Source organism: Sus scrofa, chromosome X (assembly GCF_054392235.1).
Source record: "Sus scrofa isolate SSC_HxYL_T2T_F1_AM1 chromosome X, Sscrofa_HxYL_maternal_Yorkshire_Landrace_v2.0, whole genome shotgun sequence".
NCBI classification, from domain to species: domain Eukaryota; kingdom Metazoa; phylum Chordata; class Mammalia; order Artiodactyla; family Suidae; genus Sus; species Sus scrofa.
In genome coordinates this window covers 105,380,043-105,404,792 of record NC_139401.1, presented here as the reverse complement: position 1 = coordinate 105,404,792, position 24,750 = coordinate 105,380,043, and the positions used below count along the sequence as shown (strand labels likewise).

At 40.2% G+C, this 24,750-nt stretch overlaps 2 protein-coding genes across 2 annotated transcripts in view; one reads left to right on the top strand and one right to left on the bottom strand.

Moving 5' to 3' along the window:
- The window catches only part of SLC6A14 (solute carrier family 6 member 14), a 371,528-nt gene extending 354,765 nt beyond the window's left edge, over positions 1-16,763 (bottom strand). The window contains exons 1-2 of the mRNA XM_085006371.1: positions 16,577-16,763; positions 9,157-9,260 (exon numbers count right to left, since the gene is read on the bottom strand). The gene's annotated coding sequence lies outside the window, so the exon portion shown is untranslated. The remainder of the gene's footprint in view (positions 1-9,156; positions 9,261-16,576) is intronic.
- Positions 15,562-24,750, top strand: part of LOC146394759 (uncharacterized) — a 60,805-nt gene continuing 51,616 nt past the window's right edge. The window contains exons 1-2 of the mRNA XM_085006983.1: positions 15,562-15,619; positions 16,600-17,051. Coding sequence (XP_084863109.1) covers positions 15,562-15,619; positions 16,600-17,051 — 510 coding nt within the window. The remainder of the gene's footprint in view (positions 15,620-16,599; positions 17,052-24,750) is intronic.

The following is a 24,750-nucleotide window of genomic DNA, read 5'->3' as shown; positions in this document are numbered from 1 at the left end:
GATAGTGACCTCATAAAAAGAGTCCAAAAGCATTCTTTCTTCTACAATTTTTGTAATAGTTTAAGGATTAGATGTTAACTCTTTCTAAATGTTTGGTAGAATTTCCCTTCTGAGCTGTCTGGTCCTGGAATTTTGTTTGTTGGGAGTTGTTTATATTACAGATTCAATTTAATTACTCAGAATTGGTCTGCCCATATTTTTGATTTTTTCCTGATTCGGTCTTGGGAGATTGTCCATTTCCAGGAACTGGTCCATTTCTCCTGGGTTGCCAATTTTATTGGTAAATAATTATTTAATCTCCTATGATCCTTTGTATGTCTGTGGTGACAGCTGTAATTTCTTTTTTCTTTTTTTTTTTTTTTTTTTTTTTGTCTTTTTGCCATTTCTTGGGCCGCTCCCGCGGCATATGGACGTTCCCAGGCTAGGGGTCTAATCGGAGCTGTAGCCACTGGCCTACACCAGAGCCACAGCAACGCAGGATCCGAGCCGCGTCTGCGACCTACACCACAGCTCAGGGCAATGCTGGATCATTTAACCCACTGAACAAGGGCAGGGACCAAACCCGCAACCTCATGGTTCCTAGTCGGATTCATTAACCACTGTGCCACAATGGGAACTCCTCTATTATTTTCTTAGTCTCTATTTTTTTTTTTTTCTTTTTCTTTTTTTTTTTTTTTTTTTTTTGTCTTTTTGCTATTTCTTTGGGCCGCTCTCGCGGCATGTGGAGGTTCCCAGGCTAGTGGTCGAATCGGAGCTGTAGCCACTGGCCTACACCACAGCCACAGCAACGCGGGATCCGAGCCGCGTCTGCAACCTACACCACAGCTCACGGCAACGCCGGATCATTAACCCACTGAGCAAGGGCAGGGGCCAAACCCGCAACCTCATGGTTCCTAGTCGGATTCGTTAACCACTGTGCCACGATGGGAACTCCTCTATTTCTTTTATATCTGCTCCAATCTTTATGATTTCTTTCCTTCTACTAATTTTGGTTTTGTTTGTTCTTTTTCTAGTTCCTTTAGGTATAAGCTCCTTTAGGTTGTTCACTTGAGATTTTTCTTCTTTCCTGAGGTAGGCTTGTATCACTATAAACTTCTATTTTAGCATTGTATTTGCTGTATCCCATACATTTTGGATCATTATGTTTTTGTTTTCATTTGTCTCCAGGTATTTTTTGTTTTCTTCTTTGATTTCTTAGGTGATCGATTAGTTGTTTTAGTAGTTTAGCCTCGACGTGTTTGTGTTTTTTCAGTTTTTTCCTTGTGGTTGACTTATAATACTATAGCATTGTGGTCAGAAGAAATGCTGAATCTGATTTCAATTTTATAAATTTGCTGAGACTTATTTTGTGGCCTAGTATTTCATCTATCCTGGAAAATGTTCCAGGGGCACTTAAAAGGAATGTGTATTCTGCTGCTTTGGGAAGGAATGTTCTATGTATGTATAAGGATTTCCTCTCTGGATCATCTGTTGATATAAGTGGGGTGTTAAAGTCTACTATTATTGTGTTACTGTCAATTTCTCCCCTTTTGTATTTAGGTGCTCCTATATTAGGTGCTTATATATTTATAATTGTTATATCTGATTCTTAGATTGATCCCTTGAATATTATATAATATCCCTCTTTGTCTGTTGTTATACTCTTAAGGTCCTTTTCATCTGATATAAATATTGCTACCCCAGCTCTCTTTTCATTTCCACATTCATGGAATAACTTTTTCCATCCTCTCTCTTTTAGTGTGTGCGTGTGTGCCTTTAGATCTGAAGTGTGTCTCTTGTAGGCAGCATATACTTGGGTCTTGTTTTGTATCCGTTCAGCCACTCTTACTGGAGCATTTAGTCCAGTTACTTTTAAAGTATTATTGACAGGTATGTATTTATTGCCACCTGTTCACTGTTTTCTGGTTGTTTTTGTAATTCTTTTTTTTTTAACGTTTTTTTCCATTTTCGCAAATTATTTATTTATTTATTTATTTATTTATTTATTTTGTCTTTTTGCCAATTCTTGGGCTGCTCCCACGGCATATGGAGGTTCCCAGGCTAGGGGTCTAATCAGAGCTGTAGCTGCCAGCCTACACCAGAGCCACAGCAACGCTGGATCCGACCTATACCACAGCTCACGGCAATGCCGGATCATTAACCCACTGAGCAAGGCAAGGGATCGAACTCGCAAACTCATGGTTCCTAGTCGGATTTGTTAACCACTGCACCACGACAGGAATTCCTGTTTTTGTAATTCTTTTTTGCTCTTTATCTATTATAGATTTTGGGTTGTGGTTACAAGGTTAAGCTACTGATCTCTTAATTTCAAATGGATTTTAACAGCCCTGCATTTGCACCCCCCTCCCCCACAATCACTGTTTTTGACATTATTTTTTACATCTTTTTGTTTTCTGTATCCCTTAACTAGTTATTGTGGGTATTTCTCAATGAGCTTTTTTTCTTTCATAACTTCAATATTTCTAGATATAGCCTTTCCTTTTTCACTTAGAGAAGTTCCTTTAACATTTTTTATAAACCTGGTTTAGTGGTGCTGAACCCTTTTACTTTTTACTTGTCTGTAAAACTTTTGATCTCTCCATCAAATCTGAATGAAAGCCTACCCGGAAGGGTATTCTTGGTTGTAGGTTTTCTCTTTTATCACTTTAATTCTATCATGTCACTCCCTTCTAGCCTGCAGAATTTCTATTTAAAAGTCAGCCAAGAGAGTTCCCTTCATGGCTCAGTGGTTAATGAACCCCACTAGGATCCATGAGGATGCTGGCCTCGCTCAGTTGGTTGGAGATCTGGCGTTGCTGTGAGGTGTGTGGGTCACAGACGCAGCTCGGATCCCATGTTGCTGTGGCTGTGGCAGAGGCCAGCAGCTGTAGTTCTGATTTGACCCCTAGCATGGGGATTTGCACATGCCTTGAGTGCAGCCTTAAAAAGAAAAAAGAAAGAAAAAAAAAAAAGGCAGCTGATAGGCTTATGGGAGTTTCCTTGTTCGTAACTTGTTTTCCCTTTGGTGCCTTTAATAGTCTCTTTCATTTTTGCCATTTTAATTACAATGTGTCTTGGTGTGTTCCTCCTTGCATTGATCCAGTTTGGGACTCTAGAAGCTTCCTGGGCATGGATCAGGTTAGGAACATTTTCAGCTATTATGTCTTCAAATTTAGTCTGTTTCTTTCTCTCTTCTCCTTCTGGAACCCCTATAATATGAATGTTATACACTTGATATTGTCTCAGAGGTTTCTTGAACTGTACCAATTTCTTTTTTTCCTTTTTTTCTATTCAGATTCAGTGATTTCCACTATTCTGTCTTCCAGGTCCTTGATCCATTCCTCTGTGTCATCTAATTTACTACTGATTCTTTCTAGCATATTTCAAATTTTCAGTTATTGTATTCTTCATCTCTGCTTGGTTCTTCTTTATATTTTCTTTTTTTTTTTGGTCTTTTTGTCTTTTTTTTTTTTTTTTTTTTTTGTTGTTGTTGTTGTTGTTGCTATTTCTTGGGCCGCTCCTGCGGCATATGGAGGTTCCCAGGCTAGGGGTTGAATCGGAGCTGTAGCCACCAGCCTACGCCAGAGCCACAGCAACGCGGGATCCGAGCCGCGTCTGCAACCTACACCACAGCTCACGGCAACGCCGGATCATTAACCCACTGAGCAAGGGCAGGGACCGAACCTGCAACCTCATGGTTCCTAGTCGGATTCGTTAACCACTGCGCCATGACGGGAACTCCTATATTTTCTAACTCTTTGTTTAAAATTTCTAACTTCTCATAGTTTTATCCAATCTTCTCCCGAGTTCTTTGAACATATTTATGATCATTATCTTGAACTCTTTATTGCAAAGACTGTTTATCTCTACTTCACTTAGTTCTTCCTCTGGAGGTTTTTTTTTTTTTTTTCTTTCCTTCATTTGGAACATATTCCTCTGTTGCTTCATTTTGCCTAATTTGATGTTTTTATTTCTATGTATTTGGTAGGTTGGTTATGTTTCCCAACTTTCAAAAAGTGGCCTTTTGTAAAAGACATCCTATGCATCCCAGCAGTGCACTCCACCCTGGTCACCAGAGCTATAAGCTCTAGGGGTGACCTCTATGTGAGCTGCATGGCTCCTCTTGTTGTGGTAGGCTGACTATTTTGTGAGGTATGTTAGGCCTGGCTGGCCCCCAGTATGGTTGGTTGCCAGGCCCTGTCTTTTGCAGAGGCTGCTAGCCATTGGTGGACATGGCCAGGTCATCAGGCAGTTGGTTGCAGAGTTCCAGGGTACCAGGGCTAGTGCTAGCCCACCAGTGTACAGAGATGGGTGGTTGCAGGACCAGGGGTCAGATCTAGTGTTGGCCTGCTAGTGGATGGTTCTTTCTTTATATCTTTAGTTGCAAAATATATTTCTACTAGTCTTCTAGGCTTTCTCAGCAATGGGTACTCTGTACATAGTTGTAATTTTGATATGTCCATGGGAAAAGGTAAGCTCAGGGTCTTCCTACTATATGATGTTGACAACTTCATATGATAAACTTTTTAAAAACATTGTTTGGTGATAATTAAGCAAAGTAATATTTATAAAAAAGGCATTTTCATATACCAAAAAATTAGGTTATTTTTACCATAGAATGTTGTCACCTATTCTACACTATAAAATTTTAAATCTCAATAAAAAACATCATTATCTTAAGAACAAAAATAACTAAGATGACAAGGGTCAATAATTTTTTTAAAAGCACCTATATTATAGTACTTAAAGATGGTAAAAGAATCAAAATTATTTTTCATTTAAGGTTGTATTTCTCATATTATTGTAATGTGATGGTGACCCCCAAAAGATATGTCCACATTCTAATCTCCAGAATCTGTGATTACCTTATATAGCAAGATATGTGATTAAGTTAAGGATCTTGAGAAGAGGCACTTATTCTGGATTATCTGGGTGAGCCTTGAATGCATTCCCCTCTTATAAAAGAGAGATAGAGAAGGTTTACAGACACCAAGAGGGGAAGGCAATGTGAAAACAGAACAGAGAGAGATGGTGCCACAAGCCAAAGAATGCTGACAGCCATCATAAGCTGGAAAAAGGGGAGTTCCCATTGTAGCACAGCAGAAATGAATCCAACTAGGAACCATGAGGTTACAGGTTTGATCCCTGGCCTTGCTCAGTGGGTTAAGGATCCAGTGTTGCCGTGAGCTGTGGTGTAGGTTGCATATGCAGCTTGGATCTGGCATTTCTGTGGCTCTGGTGTAAACCGGCAGCTGTAGCTCCGATTCGACCCCTAGCCTGGGAACTTCCATATGTCGTTTGTGTGGCCCCAAAAAGCCAAAGAAAGAAAGAAAGAAAGAAAGAAAGAAAGAAAGAAAGAGAAAGAAAGAAAGAAAGAAAGAAAAAAGAAGCTGGAAGAAGCAAGAAAGAGATTGTTCACAGACCCTCCAGAGGAAATGTGGACCACCAAATACTTTCATTTTGGACTTCTGTACTCCAGAACTGTGAGAGATTAAGTTCTTGTTGTTTTAAGACACCAGTAATCTGTTATGGCAGCCAGTATAATTATATAATTTTATTGCTTCTTCTTTGCCTTCTACATGAATTTCATATTTCCTATGGAGTTTTCAATTACTCAAATACTATACTGAAAAAGGAACAAAAGATGGTGAGTTTAGAAAAGAAAGCAAAAGAGTCAGCAGTCTTAGACTTTCTTATAGACAGGTAAGCAGTAATTTGCACATTAATTACCAATGGCTAGAGGATGCCATAAACCCTAGTCGACGTTTTGCCTTTGACCTTTTGATTGTCTTCATGGATAATCAATTCATAGGGTTCAAGAATAAATGCACAGAGTTGCGGTTTATGCGTTTATGCTTCATTCCTTAAGTTAAAGTAAATGATGATCTTGAAGTAAGAAGTTCTTGAACAATGATGGTGGTAGTGATGGTTTACCAAAGGAATTGTACGAGGAGGAGTAAATCCTGTGGATAGAAGTAGCACTTGTAGAGCTGGTGGTGGAGATGGCCCTCCAACTGTCTGTGGATGCAGTGAAGGATATCCTGAAATTTATAAGTAACCTGAGGGCCCATACTCCTCCAATAAAAATAATCTAATGTTGGAATGCTTGCAACATGCAGTAATATGTAGTAGATATATGTGGGGGGTTTAGAGATTATACACTACTTATTAATTTATCAATTCAAGGACTTTACATGCAAAGAATTGTACAAATATTGGATTAACATGCTAAACTCCACAAATGACTACTTCTGCTAACCGTCTAATGCTAGGAGAGTTGGCATCCTCACAAAAGCTTTGCAAAATATTATTCCAAAAGTGAAAAGTTAGATTTCATGATGAACACATGCAAAAAAAAAAAGTACCCTATCTGGCCTGGACCTATTAGACTAGTTGGTTTAAATGTGGATAATGAATAGAAGGTCATGGTTTGAGCCTCCAGGGGCTAATTAGCTTTACATAAATTGTCTGTCTCACAATGCCAATGATCTAGCTGTCTTCTAATAAAATAAGTAATATCCCTTGCATAGTAATTACATGTTTATCAAAGTTTTTACATCTATTATCCCTGTTAATTCTTATTATAACCTTATAATATAGATAGGGCAAGTAGTTTCATCTTATCATTTATAGATGAGAAAACTGAGACTCCAAAAGTTTAAGTGACTAGACGAAGGTCACAAGTTTAGTGTAAAACATGATGAAGATTTGAATGCAGTTCTTCACATACCTAATTCAGTTCCCTTTCTACTATAACAGACTACCTCCTCATGAATGTATGTCATTTGTTATAAGCTAAGGACAGAACCTAGGTGAATGCCCTAATTTGAGAACTGAAAGCAAAAAGATTATATGCCTCTCTCCAAAGGTGGCTATGGAACATTTACAGAAAGAAGTTGTGGATAGTGTACGTGTGTAGGCACTATGCTCAAGAAGCCTATGAGGGGAAGCTGATTTCAAGAGGGGAGATGGGAATGTGGATTCAGAGAAATAATGGCATGGGTAGTAGTGAATTTGAACAAACTGAAATTTTCTCAGTGAACTAGGAAATCAGGTTGTTGATTGATCATGAAAGTTCTGGGGAGAGTTTGAAATTTAATGAAACTAGAGAAGATTTGAATCAGCCACTGTGGCACATTTTCCAGGGATTCAGGTATAACTGGATAAAACAATTATTAAGTAGTATTTCAAGTTTGACCCCACATTTTATAATTTCTAAAGTTCAAATATACTCTAACAATGAATATTTACTAGCAGTTAAGGTAATTTTTTCATTGTTCCACATAAGCTAAAGACAATTCTAGACATGATATATCACTTTTAGAAACAGAAGTAACATTTTTGGCATATGTAGACAGCCTTCTAAAATGACTTTAGGTGACACTGGAACAAAGGTGAAATAAGATGTATATGGTCTTTCTTTAGCTGGACTTAAGAAGTGTTCATGCTAAATAGTCAGGCTTGTTTAGACTTGTTTAGAGGCTTAAAAGAGATAAGAACTTTGGGAAGACACCACAGAAGAATGTCAGCTGATTTCTGGCTTAGCATTGTATTTTATCTTATTTTTTAATGATTCTTATTTTTTTCATTATAGTTGGTTTACAATGTTCTGTCAATTTCTACTGTACAAAAAAAGACCCAGTCTTACATATATATATACATACAAAATTTTTCTCACATTATCCTCCGTCATGTTTCATCACAAGTGACTAGATATATTTCTCTATGCTATACAGCAGGATCTCATTGCTCATCCACTCCAAATACAATAGTTCATATCTATTTACCCCAGACTCCCTGTCCATCACACTCCCTCCCCCTTCCCCTTGGCAACCACAAGTCTGTTCTCCAAGTCCATGAGAAGTGGCAAAAAAAGGGAGAGTAACTGACTTCTTAGAGATGTGAAAAGTGAAGCAAGAGGATTGAGAAAAAAAATGAAAGCTTAACGGGAAAATTATCAAATATTATAAAATACAGTAAAGCAGAGTTAGGCCAGGAAAATGCCACCAGATTGGGTCATTTGAAGTTCACTGTGGAGTCGTCACATAACCTTTCAATAGAATGGTAGAAACAGACCAATTCAAGCAACAAACTCCTATTGAGGATCCACTGTGTTAAGATGCAATCTGCACATTCTGAATATTCCCTCCAAACATAAGCGGTCTTAAAGAGAGTACTTAATCAGTTGTAAAGTGTGGACAACTTAATAAAGACTTTAAGTATACATGAGTCTTTCCTCATAGATAATGCAGGTGGGAACGTAAAGTTGACAAGTTTTGAAATGATAGTAGTCAAGATTACAGAAATCCACAGAAGCTTTTGGGATTATTGAAAGAATTGATTTTCTTTATGAAAGGAAATGCAGTTCTGATGGTTAATTTTATGTGTCAACATAACTGGGGAACACGGGTGCCCAGATAGTTGGTCAAACATTATTCTGAATGTTTCTGTGAGGGTGTAATTGCATGAGATTAACATTTGAATAGGTAGACTGCATAAAGTAGATTGCCCTCCCTAATACACATTGGTGTAATACTGCTCCTCCAACTAGTAATAGAGAACTCTTCCTGTCTAACTGCCTTTGAACTGGGACATCATCGTTTTTCATGCATTAGGACTCAAACTGAAACACTGGCTCTTCCTGGGTCTCAAGAGTGCTGGCCTTCAATATAAACTAAATACTATTGGCTTTCATTGTTCTCAGACCTTTGGATTCAGACTAGAATTCTCTTGAATCTCCAGCCTGCCAACCCACCCTGCAGATCTTGGTTCTTGCCTGCCATGATAATCATATAATCCAATTCCTTACTTTATATATATATATATATATATATATATATATATATGTATATCTATATATATACTTTATATATAGACATGCATATATATATACACATATATCTCCTACTGGTCCAATTTCTATGGAAAAATGGGAGTAATACAAATGAAAATGAAAATCTTCTCTCAAAAACAGCTTGGCTCGTATAATATATTGTCACAAAACATTTAGGGAAATTTAAAAAACTAATGCTGGAGCCTTTCCACCATGGAAATGAAAACTAAAATGTTGCTATACCAGAAATTCTGTTACTGGTCACATTTCCCTTCCATTTAGCAGATAATTTTCTACCACAGAATTCATCTTGACATGATATAATACATATCTAGTTTCATTACCTGGGTTCAACTTGCTAGACTTCTATTCCAAGTTCTTTGATCTTTTCTTCCTTTTTTGGTATCTTGCTTTCAGCTTACGTTCAGGCTCTGAATTCTTCATTTATCTGAAATGATCATCACCATAAATGCACACTTAATAACATATAACTTCCTGAAAGCATTAAACAATATCATGTATAGAGTAAAAGGAACATCCTTTGCTTCTTCAATGCCCTGGCCTTCACTCATGATTGTTTTCATGACAATTTAATACCTCTCTGTGATGATGGGGCTAGTGGTGGTGGTGGTAGTAATGAAGAAATATATGCCCTCAACCCAAGGCAAACAAAAATGTTTTCACCCTTGGAAAAGAAAAACTATAAAAAAATGTTTAAATGGGTGGTCCACGTTTTTCTTCAAAGGGAGGACGGGATTGGCATGTACACATTACCATATACAAAATCAATTGGTAACAAGGACATACTATATAGCTTGGAGTAATCTATTCAATACTCTATGATAGCCTTTATGGGGAAAGAATCAGAAAAAGAATGAAAATATATGCATGGCTAATTCGCTTTGCTATACACCTAAAACTAACAACATTGTAAGTGACTTATATTCCATTAAAATTTATTTTAAAAAATAAAACTTAAGTCCCTACAAAAATTAATAATTTATGCTGTTTTTAATGTTATATACCATGTATTTAAGTTTAATAAAATAAAAAATGAAGTCTAAACTGTCAGTTCAACTTCTTAAATATACTTAAACTTGAAAGGAGATCACATTTCTAGAACATTCAAATTGATGTATATTAATACAAATTAGGTCTTCCTTACTTCATTTTAAATTTTCTAGCATTCTAAAAGATGTGCACCACAAAACCAGACAGTAGAATGATATTCACCATAAAGGCATTCTCCTTGAGAAGGCAAATCAAAACACTTGCATAAAATGTTATGAGATGAAATGTGAGAGGTTAAAATACAGTGCTAACAACAAAGGAAACCATAAAGAAAAGACAACCTATGGAATGGGAGAAAATAGTTTCAAATGATGCAACTGACAAGGGCTTAATCTCTAAATACACAAACAACTTATACAACTCAACAGTAAAAAAAACCAACAACGTAATTGAAAAACGGGCAAAAGACCTTAATGGACATTTCTCCAAAGAAGATATACAGATGGCTAACAAGCACATGAAAAAATGTTCAATATCACCAATTATGAGAGAAATGCAAATCAAAACTACTATGAGGTACCACCTCACACTGGTCAGAATAGCCATCATTAACAAGTCAACAAATAACAAATGCTGGAGAGGGTGTGGAGAAAATGGAACCCTCCTGCAATGTTGGTGGGAATATAAATTGGTACAACCACTATGGAAAACGGTATGGAGGTACCTCAGAAAACTAAATGTAGAACTACCATAAGACCCAGGAATCCCACTCCTTAGCATATATCCAGAAATAAACTTTCATTGAAAAAGATACATGCACTCGTATGTTCATTGCAGCACTATTCACAATAGCCAAGACATGGAAACAACATATATGTCCATTGACAGATGAACAGATTAAGAAGATGTGGTATGTATATGTATATATATATATATATATATATATATATATATATATATATACACACACACACACACACACACACAATGGAATACTACTTACCCATAAAAAGAACAAATTAGGAGTTCCTGTTGTGGCTCAGTGGTTAATGAATCCGACCAGGAACCATGAGGTTGCGGGTTCGATCCCTGGCCCTGCTCGGTGGGTTAAGGATCCGGCATTGCTGTGAGCTGTGGTGTGGGTTACAGACGCGGCTTGGATCCCACGTTGCTGTGGCTGTGGCGTAGGCCGGTGGCTACAGCTCTGATTAGACCGCTAGCCTGGGAACCTCCATATGCCACGGGAGCGGCTCAAAAAAAGGCAAAAATACAAAAAAAAAAAAAAAGAACAAATTTGCCACGTTTGATTGCTTCTAATCATATCCTCTACACAACCTAATTTTGTTTCATTTATCACTTCAATATGTTCAATATGTTCTTCTTCTATATGTATTAAAGTTTATGAGGAAAAAATTATAGAAGGTTTTACAGTAAGTTTATTTTCTTAGGAAAAAAGTTTAGAGGTTATGTTTTGGGTCCAGAAGTTTATATAAAAGTACTTTATAAATGAAACAATATATTAAAAGATTTTGCAAAAGAGAAAGGAGAGGATATGTGATTAAAATAAAACCATTTTAGGAGTTCCCATCATGGCTCAGCAATAACGAACCCGACCAGTACCCATGAAGACGTGGGTTTGATCCTTGGCTTCACTCAGCGGGTTAAGGATTTGGCATTGCCGTGAGCTGTGGTGTAGTCACAGACACAGCTCAGATAGGGCGTTGCTGTGGCTTAGGCGTAGGCTGGCAATTACAGCTCCAATTCAACCCTGACCCTGAGAATTTTCATATGTTACAGGTGCGGCCCTTAAAAAAAAAAAAGAAAATAAAAATAAAACTAATTTAACATTTAATGATACTTATCGCTTTTGTATTCCAACTGCTGTTTTTATTTTCTTCAACTTTTGACTAGTCACACAAGAATTTATTAAAATTAAGCAAAAGTGATTAGAAATCCCAGTTACTAGCTGGCTGCCAGCATCCTATATTTCTACAATGCAGAGTATCACTTATTTTATTGTGATAAAGTACACTGATGGGGTTCAGGACATTTACCTCCAAATGTGGTACACTGACACTGAATATTTTAAGCTGAAGGAATTCGAGAAAAGGCAGAAACAGACTAGTCTCTTTGACATCCTTCCTCACTCAACTTTCTCCCCTGAAACAGGAAATAAAACCCTCATGTGACAGACACCCTCCCTATACTGGGAGGAAAGTAGCATCTTTATCTCTGAATTAGAAGGGACGTCAAGAAGAATCAAAAAACAGGGCTTGCTAAGATGACCCCCATTTACTACAATTACCTCATATTCCTTAACCGATCATATTCTTCCATGACTGCCCACTCTTTATCAAACCAAGCATAAAATACACAAGTCTGTTTCATCAGGTCTTCATTTCCATGTAAAGGATCCCGTGTCACAAAAAACATATCAAATAACTTTGTATACTTCTGTTGCTCTATCTTTGACAGCTTCCTTTTCAGACCTAGATAGAGACCATTAGAAGGGTGAGGAAAACTTTCCTACAATACATGACATAAAACTGACCATTGTGTAATTACCACTTTATGTCTACTGCCACTGAAGAGAAACTGGCCTATCCCACAAATAAATAACAAGCTACCATATATTCTTCCTTAGCTAATTTACTGACTTCACCAAAAGATTTCTCGAGGACCATAGCCAAGGATCCATGAATATGTTTTAAGCCCATTCTTACCATTTTAAAATGACACCAATTTTTTCAACTTTTATGATTAGAGAATTCCATATAATTTCATTCATGATTTAGTACGGGTAGAAGATTACCAGAGACTCCATAATTACAATGATTAATCATTAAAATACCTTAAACAAAAGCATTGATAAGAAGATATATAATAACACTTGATAATATGAGATACATATGAAAGGATGTACTCGAGTAGCATTCCATCTGCGGTGGAAAGTATCAAAAACATAAGGAAAGAAATTGCTCAGATACATTAAAATACACCAGAAACAAGTTTTTTTCCAACATATGTAATTGTCTTAATAATAAATTATCCCTACTTAAGCATGGAATAAATAACTAAAGAACATCTTAAGAGCAAATGTAGTTCGCATTTCTATACCAAGTTCTCACTACTATACCAAGTGAACCAAAAACTTTTGGGTGTTATGAACATGTTCATAATTTTGAGTGTGGTAACCATTTCTCAAGTGAAATTTAGATCAATATTTAGCAAACTGTACTCTTGAAACAGGGTAATTTATCTCCTGAAAATTTATACTCTTATTAATAAAGCTAGTCTATATATGTACATAAAATAAAGGATTTTTTTAGCTCTTTATCATGGATCATTTCGAACAAAGCCGACAGAACAATATAACAAAAATTCTCTATGTCAATCAAGTAGCTTCGACAATCAACATCTGGCCCAATTAAGTTTCATGTTTTTTTTTCCTAGCACATTTCAAGGACTATCCCTGATATCATACAAATTCATGCATAAATCCAAAGAAGTTATTTCCTCTACATACTCTACCATGACATAAACTGCAACAAATATATTACCGAAATATCATCATTACATCAAACAAAATTTACAGTTAAAACCCTAATGCCACATGAAAGCATCCATGTCCAATGTACCTATTTGACCTCAACATCTCTCTTTAATTCGTTCTTTTTAGGATCCAAACAAGTATCTTACACAGCTGAAATAGGCCTTAGTCCTGTCTCTTTTCATCAATAGCAGCCCCTCCCCCCTTCTCTGCCATTCCTTTGATGAAAAGAGTAGGGGTTTTGTCCCATAGAATTATTCACATGCTGTATTTCTTGTACGCATCCTGTCATGAACATGCTCCCTTGGAAACAGAATTTCCTGTGGTGAGATCTGTGGACCTGGCTAGATTCAGGCTCAGGTATTTTAGCAAGAACATTTTATCCTTGATGCTTTGTACTCCAATTACATCATATCAGAATCCACATGATATCTCTTTCACCTGCCGTCTCCCACCTCTTTGGTGTAAAAACTGACCCGTGGGTTGTAGTAGTCTCGCCTCGATTCACCCACATTATGAAACTTCCCATCTATCTTTTACTTTAGTTTTATTAACTTTATGTGTTTGGCTTACTTTTTTATTTACGATATGCTATTCACACACCATATAACGCACAGGATTAAAATGTACGAGAAACTGATTTTTAGTATATTCATTAAGGTGTGGATCCATGACCACAATAAATTTTAGGACACTTCCATCACCCCAAAGAGAAAGTCCACACTTATCATCAGTCGTTCCCCATTCTCCTGATGGGACTGACAACTCACCTGAATGGTAGAAAGATGACTTCAAAGTGAAAACACCTGAGCTACAACAGAGGCAGAATAAATCTTCTCTGAACTTCCCTTATCAGACTAAAGCAGAGCTTTGTAAGAGACAGCTGCCACAACCCCGCCCACGGGACCGGGGTGTCTCTAATCAGGGAGGCCTGATCCTGGACACCAGAACATTCCAAGAGGCTGTATAAACAAGCCTCATCAGACCCTTCCACGCTTTGAAGTCCTAATCCACCAGCCCCCTTGTGAAGCTGGTATGTAAACCCCTCTCTCTAGCTGTTCAGGGAGCCTCTTCATCTGAGAACTCCTACGTGGAACATAAACTTCTCTCCTGTTAATTTACTGTGAGCTGATTTTCAGGTCCCTAGCCACTGGAACCTAAGACGGTGGAGGAAAAGTTTTCCCTGCAACGTTCCCCACCCACTAGCTCCTGGCAAGGAAGAACTGATTTTCTATCTCCACAGACTTGCTTGTTCTGGGGATCTCATGGGAATGAGATCTTACCATGTGTGTTCTTTGGTTGTCTAGCTCTTTTCATGTATCAACGTTTTCCAGGTCTGTCCATGTTTAAGCATGCATCAGTACTTCCTGCCACATTATGGCTAAACAAAAGTCCAAGATACGGGTACAGCGTGTTTTATTTGAAAATTCATCAGTCGATGGATATTTGAGCGGTTTCCCTGTTTCAGCTCTATGAACCATGCTGCCATGAATATTCACATACAAGTTGTTGTTTGAACGTTTCAGTTCTCTGGGACATAGGTCTAGGAGTAGAACTGCTAATCAGGTGGTCAGTCTAGGTCTACCTTTTGGTGGAAGTGTCAAACCACTTTCCACCGTATCCGAACCATTTTACATCCCCCCCCCCCCCCGGCAGGTATGAGGGGTTCCGTTTCTCCACATCCTTATTACACTTGTTATTTTCCAACTTTTTAAAAATTGTAGCTGTCGTGGTAGATGTGAAGTGGCATCCCTTGTGATTCTGATGTTGATTTCTCTAATGCCTAGCGATGCTGAACATCTTGAGTTGAACTCAGTGGGCATTTGCAAGGGGAGAGCAATGGATTTGTGGCGTGAGAGCAGCCCCACCACCACCACGTGCGTGGACCAATCCTGGTTCACATCTGCAAAACCACTTAGCCCCTTTGCACCTCAATTTCCGGGCACAACAGGTAGTTAGTGAATCTATGTCCATCCGGGGGTTGGAGACAGAAAAAAAGCTTTGACTTTGCTCTCTGCCTGGAGAAACAGCCACTACCTCTGGATTCCTCTGCGTGTCCAAAAAGAAAGATGCAGAGGAATCCAGAGGGGCAGCTGGGATCCAGAGCCCAGGGACTGGCCAGGAAATTCCACCTGTGGAGGAAGTGGAAGCTCTCTTCACTCTCCACCCTCAACAAGGTGGGCAAGTCATGGCAGAGCATGAACAGCGCCCTTCACTCCCCAGGACTTTGAAGGCAGCTGGGTTTGGTGAGATTTCCTGTGCTGACCTGAAATGCACAAAGGCAGCTGCCTGACTAGGACTAAGCCAGGCAGGCTCAGGGTCCTCACCGACCTCCTCCCTCCTGCCCTGGAGATTCCCACCACCTCTGCTCAAAGAGCAGGGGATGGGTGAGAAGGCGGGGGGAGGTGCGAGTCTGAGCCTGCGCCTGCGCCTGAGCCTAGACTGGGAGTAGCCAGAAGGCAGGTGGTCTTGGGGGGCCTGGGCTTGGGCAGGTCCTCTGTTGGGGGAGCTCCGTGGGGGCGGGAAGTCCCGAGGAGTCAGGGGTGACTTCAGGTCTCCCTTGAAATACTTCTGTATTCGTGAAGATGTTTTTTTCTTACAAAATAAGCAAGCAAGGATTACATTTGCTAATGGAAATAAAGAATTAACAAAAGCGTCTTCACAGTGGATTGCTTTAGTGGCCAAAACAGCTGTCGGTTACCCGGTGACCTACCTAGAGACAATCGTTTCTAAAGATCTTCATTCGAATCCCTCTCCCTCTCTCCGCCCCTCCGCCGGGAGCCAGGTGCTGGGCGGTTACAAACCCCAGTGGAACACGCCTCATCTCTGAGCGGCGGCATCACCTGTTACCTTTCCGGTCCTCTCTATTGCTACACGTGTGTCCATCATGTGAACCTTATTTCGCTAGAGAAGCGCGTTCCTTTATTCAAGAGGGAAAAATAAACCAAGGCCCCCGTCAGGCAAGAGAAGAAACCTGCGAGTTGCTGTGACTCTTTGGGACCCAGCACGACGCCGGGGGAAGCAGCGCTTAAGAGGCGCTCGCCCCCTGGCAGGTCCTTGGCAGAGAACGGGAGGTGACGGGGCGCAGGGAGGGTCTGCTCTTGGGAATCTGCCTCTCACCTGAGGAGGCAGCACTTCAAGTATTGATAAGCTCAAGCATATGAATGACACAGACTTGAAACATCGTTGGAAAGTGTACTTACTTAAACTTTTTCCCTCTAAACAGTTTTGCGACTGGTGAATGGTAAAAATTCCGTGTTACTGTTCCTTCACATTCATCATTTGTTTTCTTGCCGGCCGCGACCCCCGCAAGCTGGACTAACAGGTTCTCAGAGGAGAGAGGGCAAACGAGGAGAGGCTGCCACCCCGACATTGTCGAGCTCACCTCTCCCACCTCCCTGCCCCTGGGACCAACTGAGGCGGTCCCACCCCGCCCCTGGGCGGAGCCAACCCGAGGAACGGGTTCCCAACCCCTCCTTCCTCTCCCGGCGCAGCGCATCTTCTCCGGGGCGTCTCCGAGGAGACGCGGACGACGGGGGGAGGGGTGGGGTCTATCCGGGCGCCAGCCGGCGCTGCTTTACGGCAGGCGTGGGCGGGGGGTGCAGTCGAGTCCCGCCGGCCCCCGCGCGAAGATGGGAGCCGGCCCGGTGTTTCACGCCAGCGCGTGGCCTCCGCCAGGTGGGTCCCCTCCGCCTCCTTCGTTGTCTTTCCCTGACGCGGGGCGACGCTGGGCTCCGTCCGGCAGCCTTTCTGGCCCAGGGGACCTTCCCGGTCCACCGGCGTCTGGGTAGCCGGTGCCCGGCGTGCAACGTAGGCCGACGGTGGCTGCAGCCCGGCCGGCTCGGGGAGGCGCGTGGGCCGGGCCGGGGTCTGGCGTTTAGGCGAGGCTGGCTGCGCGTGGGCGCTGGGATTGTACCGCCGCCCGAGTGCTCGGTGCCCAGGCGCCAGTAGGGAGAGCGTCCAGGTAGATAACCCTTCGGGCTTCCCCGTCGGTAGGCCTGGAAGCGGGTCCCTGTGGCCCGAGGGCTCGGCGGGCAGGAGAGCGGAGGGCCGCCCGTTCCTTCTCCCTTTCCCCGGCATTTACGTGGCGGCAAGAAGGTCTGCTTGGTCAGGTGAGATTGAGTGCGCTGCCGACAGGGGCTGGGCTCCCCGGAATGTATCCCTAGAGAAGTAACATTTTTCCGTGGAAGAAGTGTGTCGCTCCCAGGGACTGAGGGAAGAGTAGGTGTCCGTCCTGGTCGGTGTTGGGCTCAAGTCCGCTACTTTTTCTGACACACTTTTCAGAAGATTTTCCAAGAAACGCATTGCCAGTGACTGGCCGAGAAACTGTTCCGCCCTGTAAGTTGCCTGTTTATTTAAGTGAAACCAGGTTTACATGATGGGTTGCACGAGAACAAGAGGAGATGCCATCCGCGTTATTTTAAGGGAGTGATGGGACTTATGAGACAAGGGTTAATTTCCACAAGTGGTTCGTGCCCCTCGCGATTTGAAACTTAGCAGGGGGCTGAATTTTAAGAGGGAAAACGACCTGAATGAAGAATAGATGAAGAAACCCAACTTCTCACATTTCCTTGGGTATTTAAAACTATTTTTTTTAAGTCGTGCTATTAGCCACAGATCTCTTGTATTTCAACTCGTTAAAGGGTGCCTACTTGGTAACAGCCAGAAATGCGAAAATTCCGTTCTACCCACGTTTGGTTGTTTATGAGAAATGTCACATCCTGTTCAGTCCCTGGAGAAACCTGAAAAAAAAAAAAAAAGTAGGGTATGTAATTACATTTATAGACATGAACAAAGGACAGAAGTTTGCTTTATGCACCTGCATTTGTCTGCTGCAAGTATATCCAGGTACTTATGTCCTCTTGGTCATTTATACCTGGTTTAAAAAAAAAATGCAGGTTAATCAACCACGCTGTTGCTAGTGGTTACTACTAGGGAGTGGAATTTGGTGAAGGCTCTTCACCAAGGCTATGTTTTAACCACATCTGTGTGCTTAACTTTTTTTAGACAAAAGAGGAATTTCAGTTATGATTCTTTTTTTTTTTTTTTTTTTTTTTTTTTTTTATGGCCACACCTGCAACATATGGAAGTTCTCGGGCTAGGAGTCACATTGGAGCTGCTGTTGCCGGCCTATGCCACAGCCACACCAGATCCTAGCCTCAGCCTGCTGCAAAGCCAGATCCTTAACCCACAGAGCAAGGCCAGGGATCAAACCTGCATTTTCATGGACACTATGTTGGATTCTTAACCTGCTGAGCTGTAACAGGAATTCCTGATTCTTTTTTTCAATTAAAAAAAAATTTTTTTTTTTTTTTAAGCGGCTGCCTGTGGAAGTTCCCTGGCCAGGGACTGAATCTGAGCCACAGCTGGGGCCGTGTCTGATCCTTAACCCACATTACCACAGCGGAAACTCCCCCAATTAGGACTCTTAAGCATAAAATTTTTTGAAGGAAATGATGGTTACCGTATAGCACAGAGCTTAGAAAAGAATTTTTTTTTTTTTTGTAGGGGGGTTGTTTAGGACTGCACCCGTGGCCTATGGAGGGTCCCAGGCTAGGGATCGAATCAGCTGTAGCCGCTGGCCTACGCCACAGCAACACCAGATCCGAGCCACGTCTTTGACCTACACCAGAGCTCACGGCTCTGCCGGCTCCTTTAACCCACTGTGCGAGGCCAGGGGTGGAACCTGCGTCCTCATGGATGCTAGTCAGATTCGTTTCCGCTGACCCATGACGGGAACTCCAGAAAAGAATTTTTGACCTGAAATTATTATAGGTCTTTTTCTAAGTATGCATTGAACCACATGGAAGAACAAGTCCCCAAATTTTCAGGGGCTCTCCCCAAGTGATAGGAATACAGATGGTTTGAGTTTTTATCTTTTGACAGTTTTATACAATAGGATCTGAAAGGAGGATGATTATCAGTGAAAGAAACAGGCCTTTTAAAGAAGTTAAACAAGTTATCAAAGGTAATACAAGATAGTCACGATTAGATGTAGACAAAAAAGTTCGAAAAGAAAGAAGATACATTTATGCTGGATATTTCTTAGTGTTAAGGGTGGGTGTGTGTGTGCATACACACACATGCAGGCATGCATGTGTTTCCTCCTATTGATGCTGAAGCAGAAGTTTGGTCTTCTAAAATGTAAAAGCTAACAAATCAAGCAAGTTTTGCAGAGAAGATTTGATGGCATGAGAGAGCAGGGAATGTGTGTGTGTCCACACCTGCAACATATGGAAGCCTGGGCCAGGGATTGAACCCCAGCCACAGCTGTGGCAGCACCGAATCCTTTAACCCATTGGGCCAGGCTGGGGATAGAACCTGTGCTGCTGCAGAGACCCGAGCCACTGCAGTTGGATTCTTCACCCACTGTGCCACAGCAGGAACTCCAGCAGGGATTTTTTTTTTAATTTTTTTTAATTTTCCCACTGTACAGCAAGGGGGTCAGGTTATCCTTACATGTATACATTACAATTACATTTTCCCCCCACCCTTTCTTCTGTTGCAACATGAGTATCTAGACCAAGTTCTCAATGCTATTCAGCAGGATCTCCTTGTAAATCTATTCTAAGTTGTGTCTGATAAGCCCAAGCTCCCGATCCCTCCCACTCCCTCCCCCTCCCATCAGGCAGCCACAAGTCCATGATTTTCTTTTGTAAGGAGATGTTCATTTGTGCTGGATATTAGATTCCAGTTATAAGTGATATCATATGGTATTTGTCTTTGTCTTTCTGGCTCATTTCACTCAGGATGAGATTCTCTAGCTCCATCCATGTTGCTGCAAATGGCATTATGTCATTCTTTTTTATGGCTGAGTAGTATTCCATTGTGTATATATACCACCTCTTCCGAATCCAATCATCTGTTGATGGACATTTGGGTTGTTTCCATGTCTTGGCTATTGTGAATAGTGCTGCAATGAACATGCGGGTGCACGTGTCTCCTTTAAGTAGAGTTTTGTCCGGATAGATGCCCAAGAGTGGGATTGTGGGGTCATATGGAAGTTCTATGTATAGATTTCTAAGGTATCTCCAAACTGTTCTCCATAGTGGCTGTACCAGTTTACATTCCCACCAACAGTGCAGCAGGGTTCCCTTTTCCCCACAGCCCCTCCAGCACTTGTTATTTGTGGATTTATTAATGATGGCCATTCTGACGGGTGTGAGGTGATATCTCATGGTAGTTTTGATTTGCATTTCTCTTATAGCCAGCGATGTTGAGCATTTTTTCATGTGTTTGTTGGCCATCTGTATATCTTCTTTGGAGAAATGTCTATTCAGGTCTTTTGCCCATTTTTCCATTGATTGATTGGTTTTTTTGCTGTTGGGTTGTATAAGTTGTCCATATATATTCTAGAGATTAAGCCCTTGTCGGTTGCATCATTTGAAACTATTTTCTCCCATTCTGTAAGTTGTCTTTTTGTTTTCTTTTGGGTTTCCTTTGCTGTGCAAAAGCTTTTCAGTTTGATGAGGTCCCATGGGTTTATTTTTGCTCTAATTTCTATTGCTTTGGGAGACTGACCTGAGAAAATATTCATGATGTTGATGTCAGAGAGTGTTTTGCCTATGTTTTCTTCTAGGAGTTGGATGGTGTCCTGTCGTATATTTAAGTCTTTCAGCCATTTTGAGTTTATTTTTGTGCATGGTGTGAGGGTGTGTTCTAGTTTCATTGCTTTGCATGCAGCTGTCCAGGTTTCCCAGCAATGCTTGCTGAATAGACTTTCTTTTTCCCATTTTATGTTCTTGCCTCCCTTGTCAAAGATTAATTGACCATAGGTGTCCGGGTTTATTTCCAGGTTCTCTATTCTGTTCCATTGGTCTGTCTGTCTGTTTTGATACCAGTACCACACTGTTTTGATGACTGTGGCTTTGTAGTATTTCTTGAAGTCTGGGAGAGTTATGCCTCCTGCTTGGTTTTTGTTTCTCAGGATTGCTTTGGCGATTCTGGGTCTTTTGTTGTTCCATATAAATGTTTGGATTGTTTGTTCTAGTTCTGTGAAACATGTGATGGGTAATTGGATAGGGATTGCATTGAATCTGTAGATTGCTTTGGGTAGTATGGCCATTTTCACAATATTGATTTTCCCAATCCAGGAACATGGAATATCTTTCCGTTTCTTTCCATCTTCTTTGATTTCTTTGATTAAAGTTTTATAGTTCTTGGCATATAGGTCCTTTACCTCCTTGGTCAGGTGTATTCCAAGGTATTTGATTTTGTGAGGTGCAATTTTAAAAGGTATCGTGTTTTTGTATTCCTTTTCTAATGTTTCATTACTGGTATACAGAAATGCGACTGACTTCTGAATGTTAATCTTATATCCTGCTACTTTGCTGAATTTGTTGATCAGTTCAAGTAGTTTTGGGGTTGAGTCCTTAGGGTTTTCTAGGTATAGTATCATGTCATCTGCATACAGTGGCAGTTTTATCTCTTCTCTTCCTATATGGATGCCTTTTATTTCTTTTGTTTGTCTAATTGCTGTGGCTAGGACTTCCAAAACTATGTTGAAGAGCAGTGGTGAGAGTGGGCATCCCTGTCTTGTTCCAGATTTGAGTGAGAAGGCTTTCAGTTTTTCCCCATTGAGTATTATATTTGCTGTGGGTTTATCATAAATGGCTTTGATTATATTCAGGAATGTTCCCTGTATACCCACTTTGGCGAGGGTCTTGATCCTGAATGGATGTTGGACTTTGTCAAATGCTTTTTCTGCGTCTATTGAGATGATCATATGATTTTTGACTTTTCTTTTGTGAATGTGGTGTATGATGCTGATTGATTTGCGTATGTTGAACCATCCTTGTGAACCTGGGATGAACCCAACCTGGTCATGGTGTATAATTTTTTTGGTATGTTGTTGGATTCGGTTGGCTAAGATTTTGTTGAGAATTTTTGCATCTATATTCATCAATGATATTGGCTGGTAGTTTTCTTTTTTGGTGGTATCTCTGTCTGGTTTTGGAATGAGGGTGATGGTGGCCTCATAGAATGTTTTTGGGAGTATTCCTTCTTCTTCAACCTTTTGAAAGAGTTTAAGGAGGATGGGCACCAATTCCTCTTTATATGTTTGATAAAATTCACCTGTGAAGCCATCTGGTCCTGGACTTTTATTTGTAGGGAGTGATTTTATGACCTCTTCAATTTCATTTCTAGTGATGGGTCTGTTCAGTTGGTCTGTTTCTACTTGATTCAGTTTTGGCAGGCTGTAAGATTCTAGAAAATTGTCCATTTCTTCCAGATTGTCAGACTTGTTGCCGTATAATTGTTCATAGTATTCTCTTATGGTTTTTTGTATTTCTGTATCCGTTGTGATTTCTCCTTTTTCATTTATAATTTTGGTGATTTGGGTTCTTTCCTCTTTTTAGTGAGTCTGGCCAGGGGTTTGTCAATTTTGTTTACCTTTTCAAAGAACCAGCTCTTGGTTTTATTAATTTTCTCTATTTTTTTTGAGTCTCTATTTTATTGATTTCTTCCTTGATCTTTATAATTTCCTTCCTTCTGCTGACTTTAGGACTTTTTTGTTCTTCTTTTTCTAATTCATTTAGGTGGAGGGTTACGTTGTCAATTTGGGATCTTTCTTCTTTTTTGAGAAAGGCCTGTATTGCTACAAATTTCCCTCTGAGCACTGCTTTCGCAGCATCCCATAGATTTTGAGCGGTTGTGTCTTCATTATCATTTGTTTCAAGGTAGTTTTTAATTTCCTTCTTGATTTCCTCATTGACCCATTGGTTTTTTAGTAGCATGTTGTTTGGTCTCCATGGAGTAGGTTTTTTCTCTTTCCTTTTCCCATGGTTGATTTCTAATTTCATGGCATTGTGGTCAGAGAAGATACTTGAGATAATTTCTGTGCTCCTAAATTTATTGAGATTCGCTTTGTGTCCCAATATGTGGTCGATTCTTGAGAATGTTCCATGAGCATTTGAGAAGAATGTGTATTCTGCTTTTTTTGGATGTAGTGTCCTGAAGATATCAATTAAGTCTAACTTTTCTATTGTGTCCTTTAGGATCTCTGTTGCTTTATTGGTTTTCTGTCTAGAGGATCTGTCCATTGATGTGAGGGGGGTATTAAGGTCTCCTACTATGATTGTATTCTCATCAATATCTCCCTTTATGTCTGTTAATATTTGTTGTATGTATCTGGGTGCTCCTATATTTGGGGCATATATGTTGATGATAGTAACATCCTCTCCTTGGATGGATCCCTTAATCATTCAGTAGTGTCCTTCTTTGTCTTTCTTTATGTCTTTTGTTTTAAAGTCTATTTTGTCTGATATGAGCGTTGCGACTCCTGCTTTTCTGTCATGTCTATTGGCGTGAAATATTTTCCCCCACCCTTTCACTTTCAATCTATATGTATCTTTTGTCCTAAGGTGAGTTTCTTGTAGGCAGCATATTGAAGGTTTCTGCCGATTTATCCACTCAGCCACTCTGTGTCTTTTGATTGGGGCCTTCAGTCCATTGACATTTAAGGTGATAATTGATAGATGATTATTTATTGCCATTTGAACCTCGTGTTCCAGTTGATTCTATGGTTCTCCATTCTTCCTTTCTTTTTTTTTCTTTTTTTTTTTTTTTGGGTTGGATGGCCTCCTGTTATTATCTGCTTGAGAGTATTTTTTTTTTCATTTTTTGCAAATGCAATATTTGGTTTTGGCTTGTGGTTGCCCTGTTTTTTAAGTATGCTAACCCCTTCCCATAATTGTGTGTTTTAGCCTGATGATCCTGTACGTTCAAACACTTCATTACTGTATTAAAATTAAGAAGAGAAACATACAAACAAACAAAAAGGGTTATTTACTTCCTAACATCCCTTGCCCACATTTTATGGTTTTGATGACTCTTTTTCATTTTCTTTTTATTTTGTTTGAAGCATGTTCATGATTAAATCTGTATGCTGGCTTATTTGAGTGACTGCTCTCTGATTGCGGTTTCCTTAGTCCTAGTTCTTCCTCTTCTTCTTCTTTTTTTTTTTTTCTTTTCTTTTTTCTTCCCTTTCCTTCCTTTCTTTTTGGTTTAGAGAAGCCCTTTCAATATTTCCTTTAACCTGGGTTTTGTGTTGCTGTATTCTTTAAGTTTTTGTTTGTTGGAAAAAATTTTTATTTCCCCTTCTATTTTAAATGATATTCTTGCTGGAGAGAGTATTCTAGGTTGCATATTTTTTCCTTTTAGCACTTTAAATATCTCTTGCCATTCCCTCCTGGCCCGTAGTGTTTCTGTAGAGAAATCAGCTGATATTCTTATGGGGGTTCCCTTGTAGGTAACATTCTGTTTTTCTCTTGCTGCCTTTAGGATCCTCTCTTTATCACTAACTTTTACCATTTCTATTATGATGTGTCTTGGTGTGGGTCTGTTTGGGTTCAGTTTGTTTGGGGCCCTCTGTGCT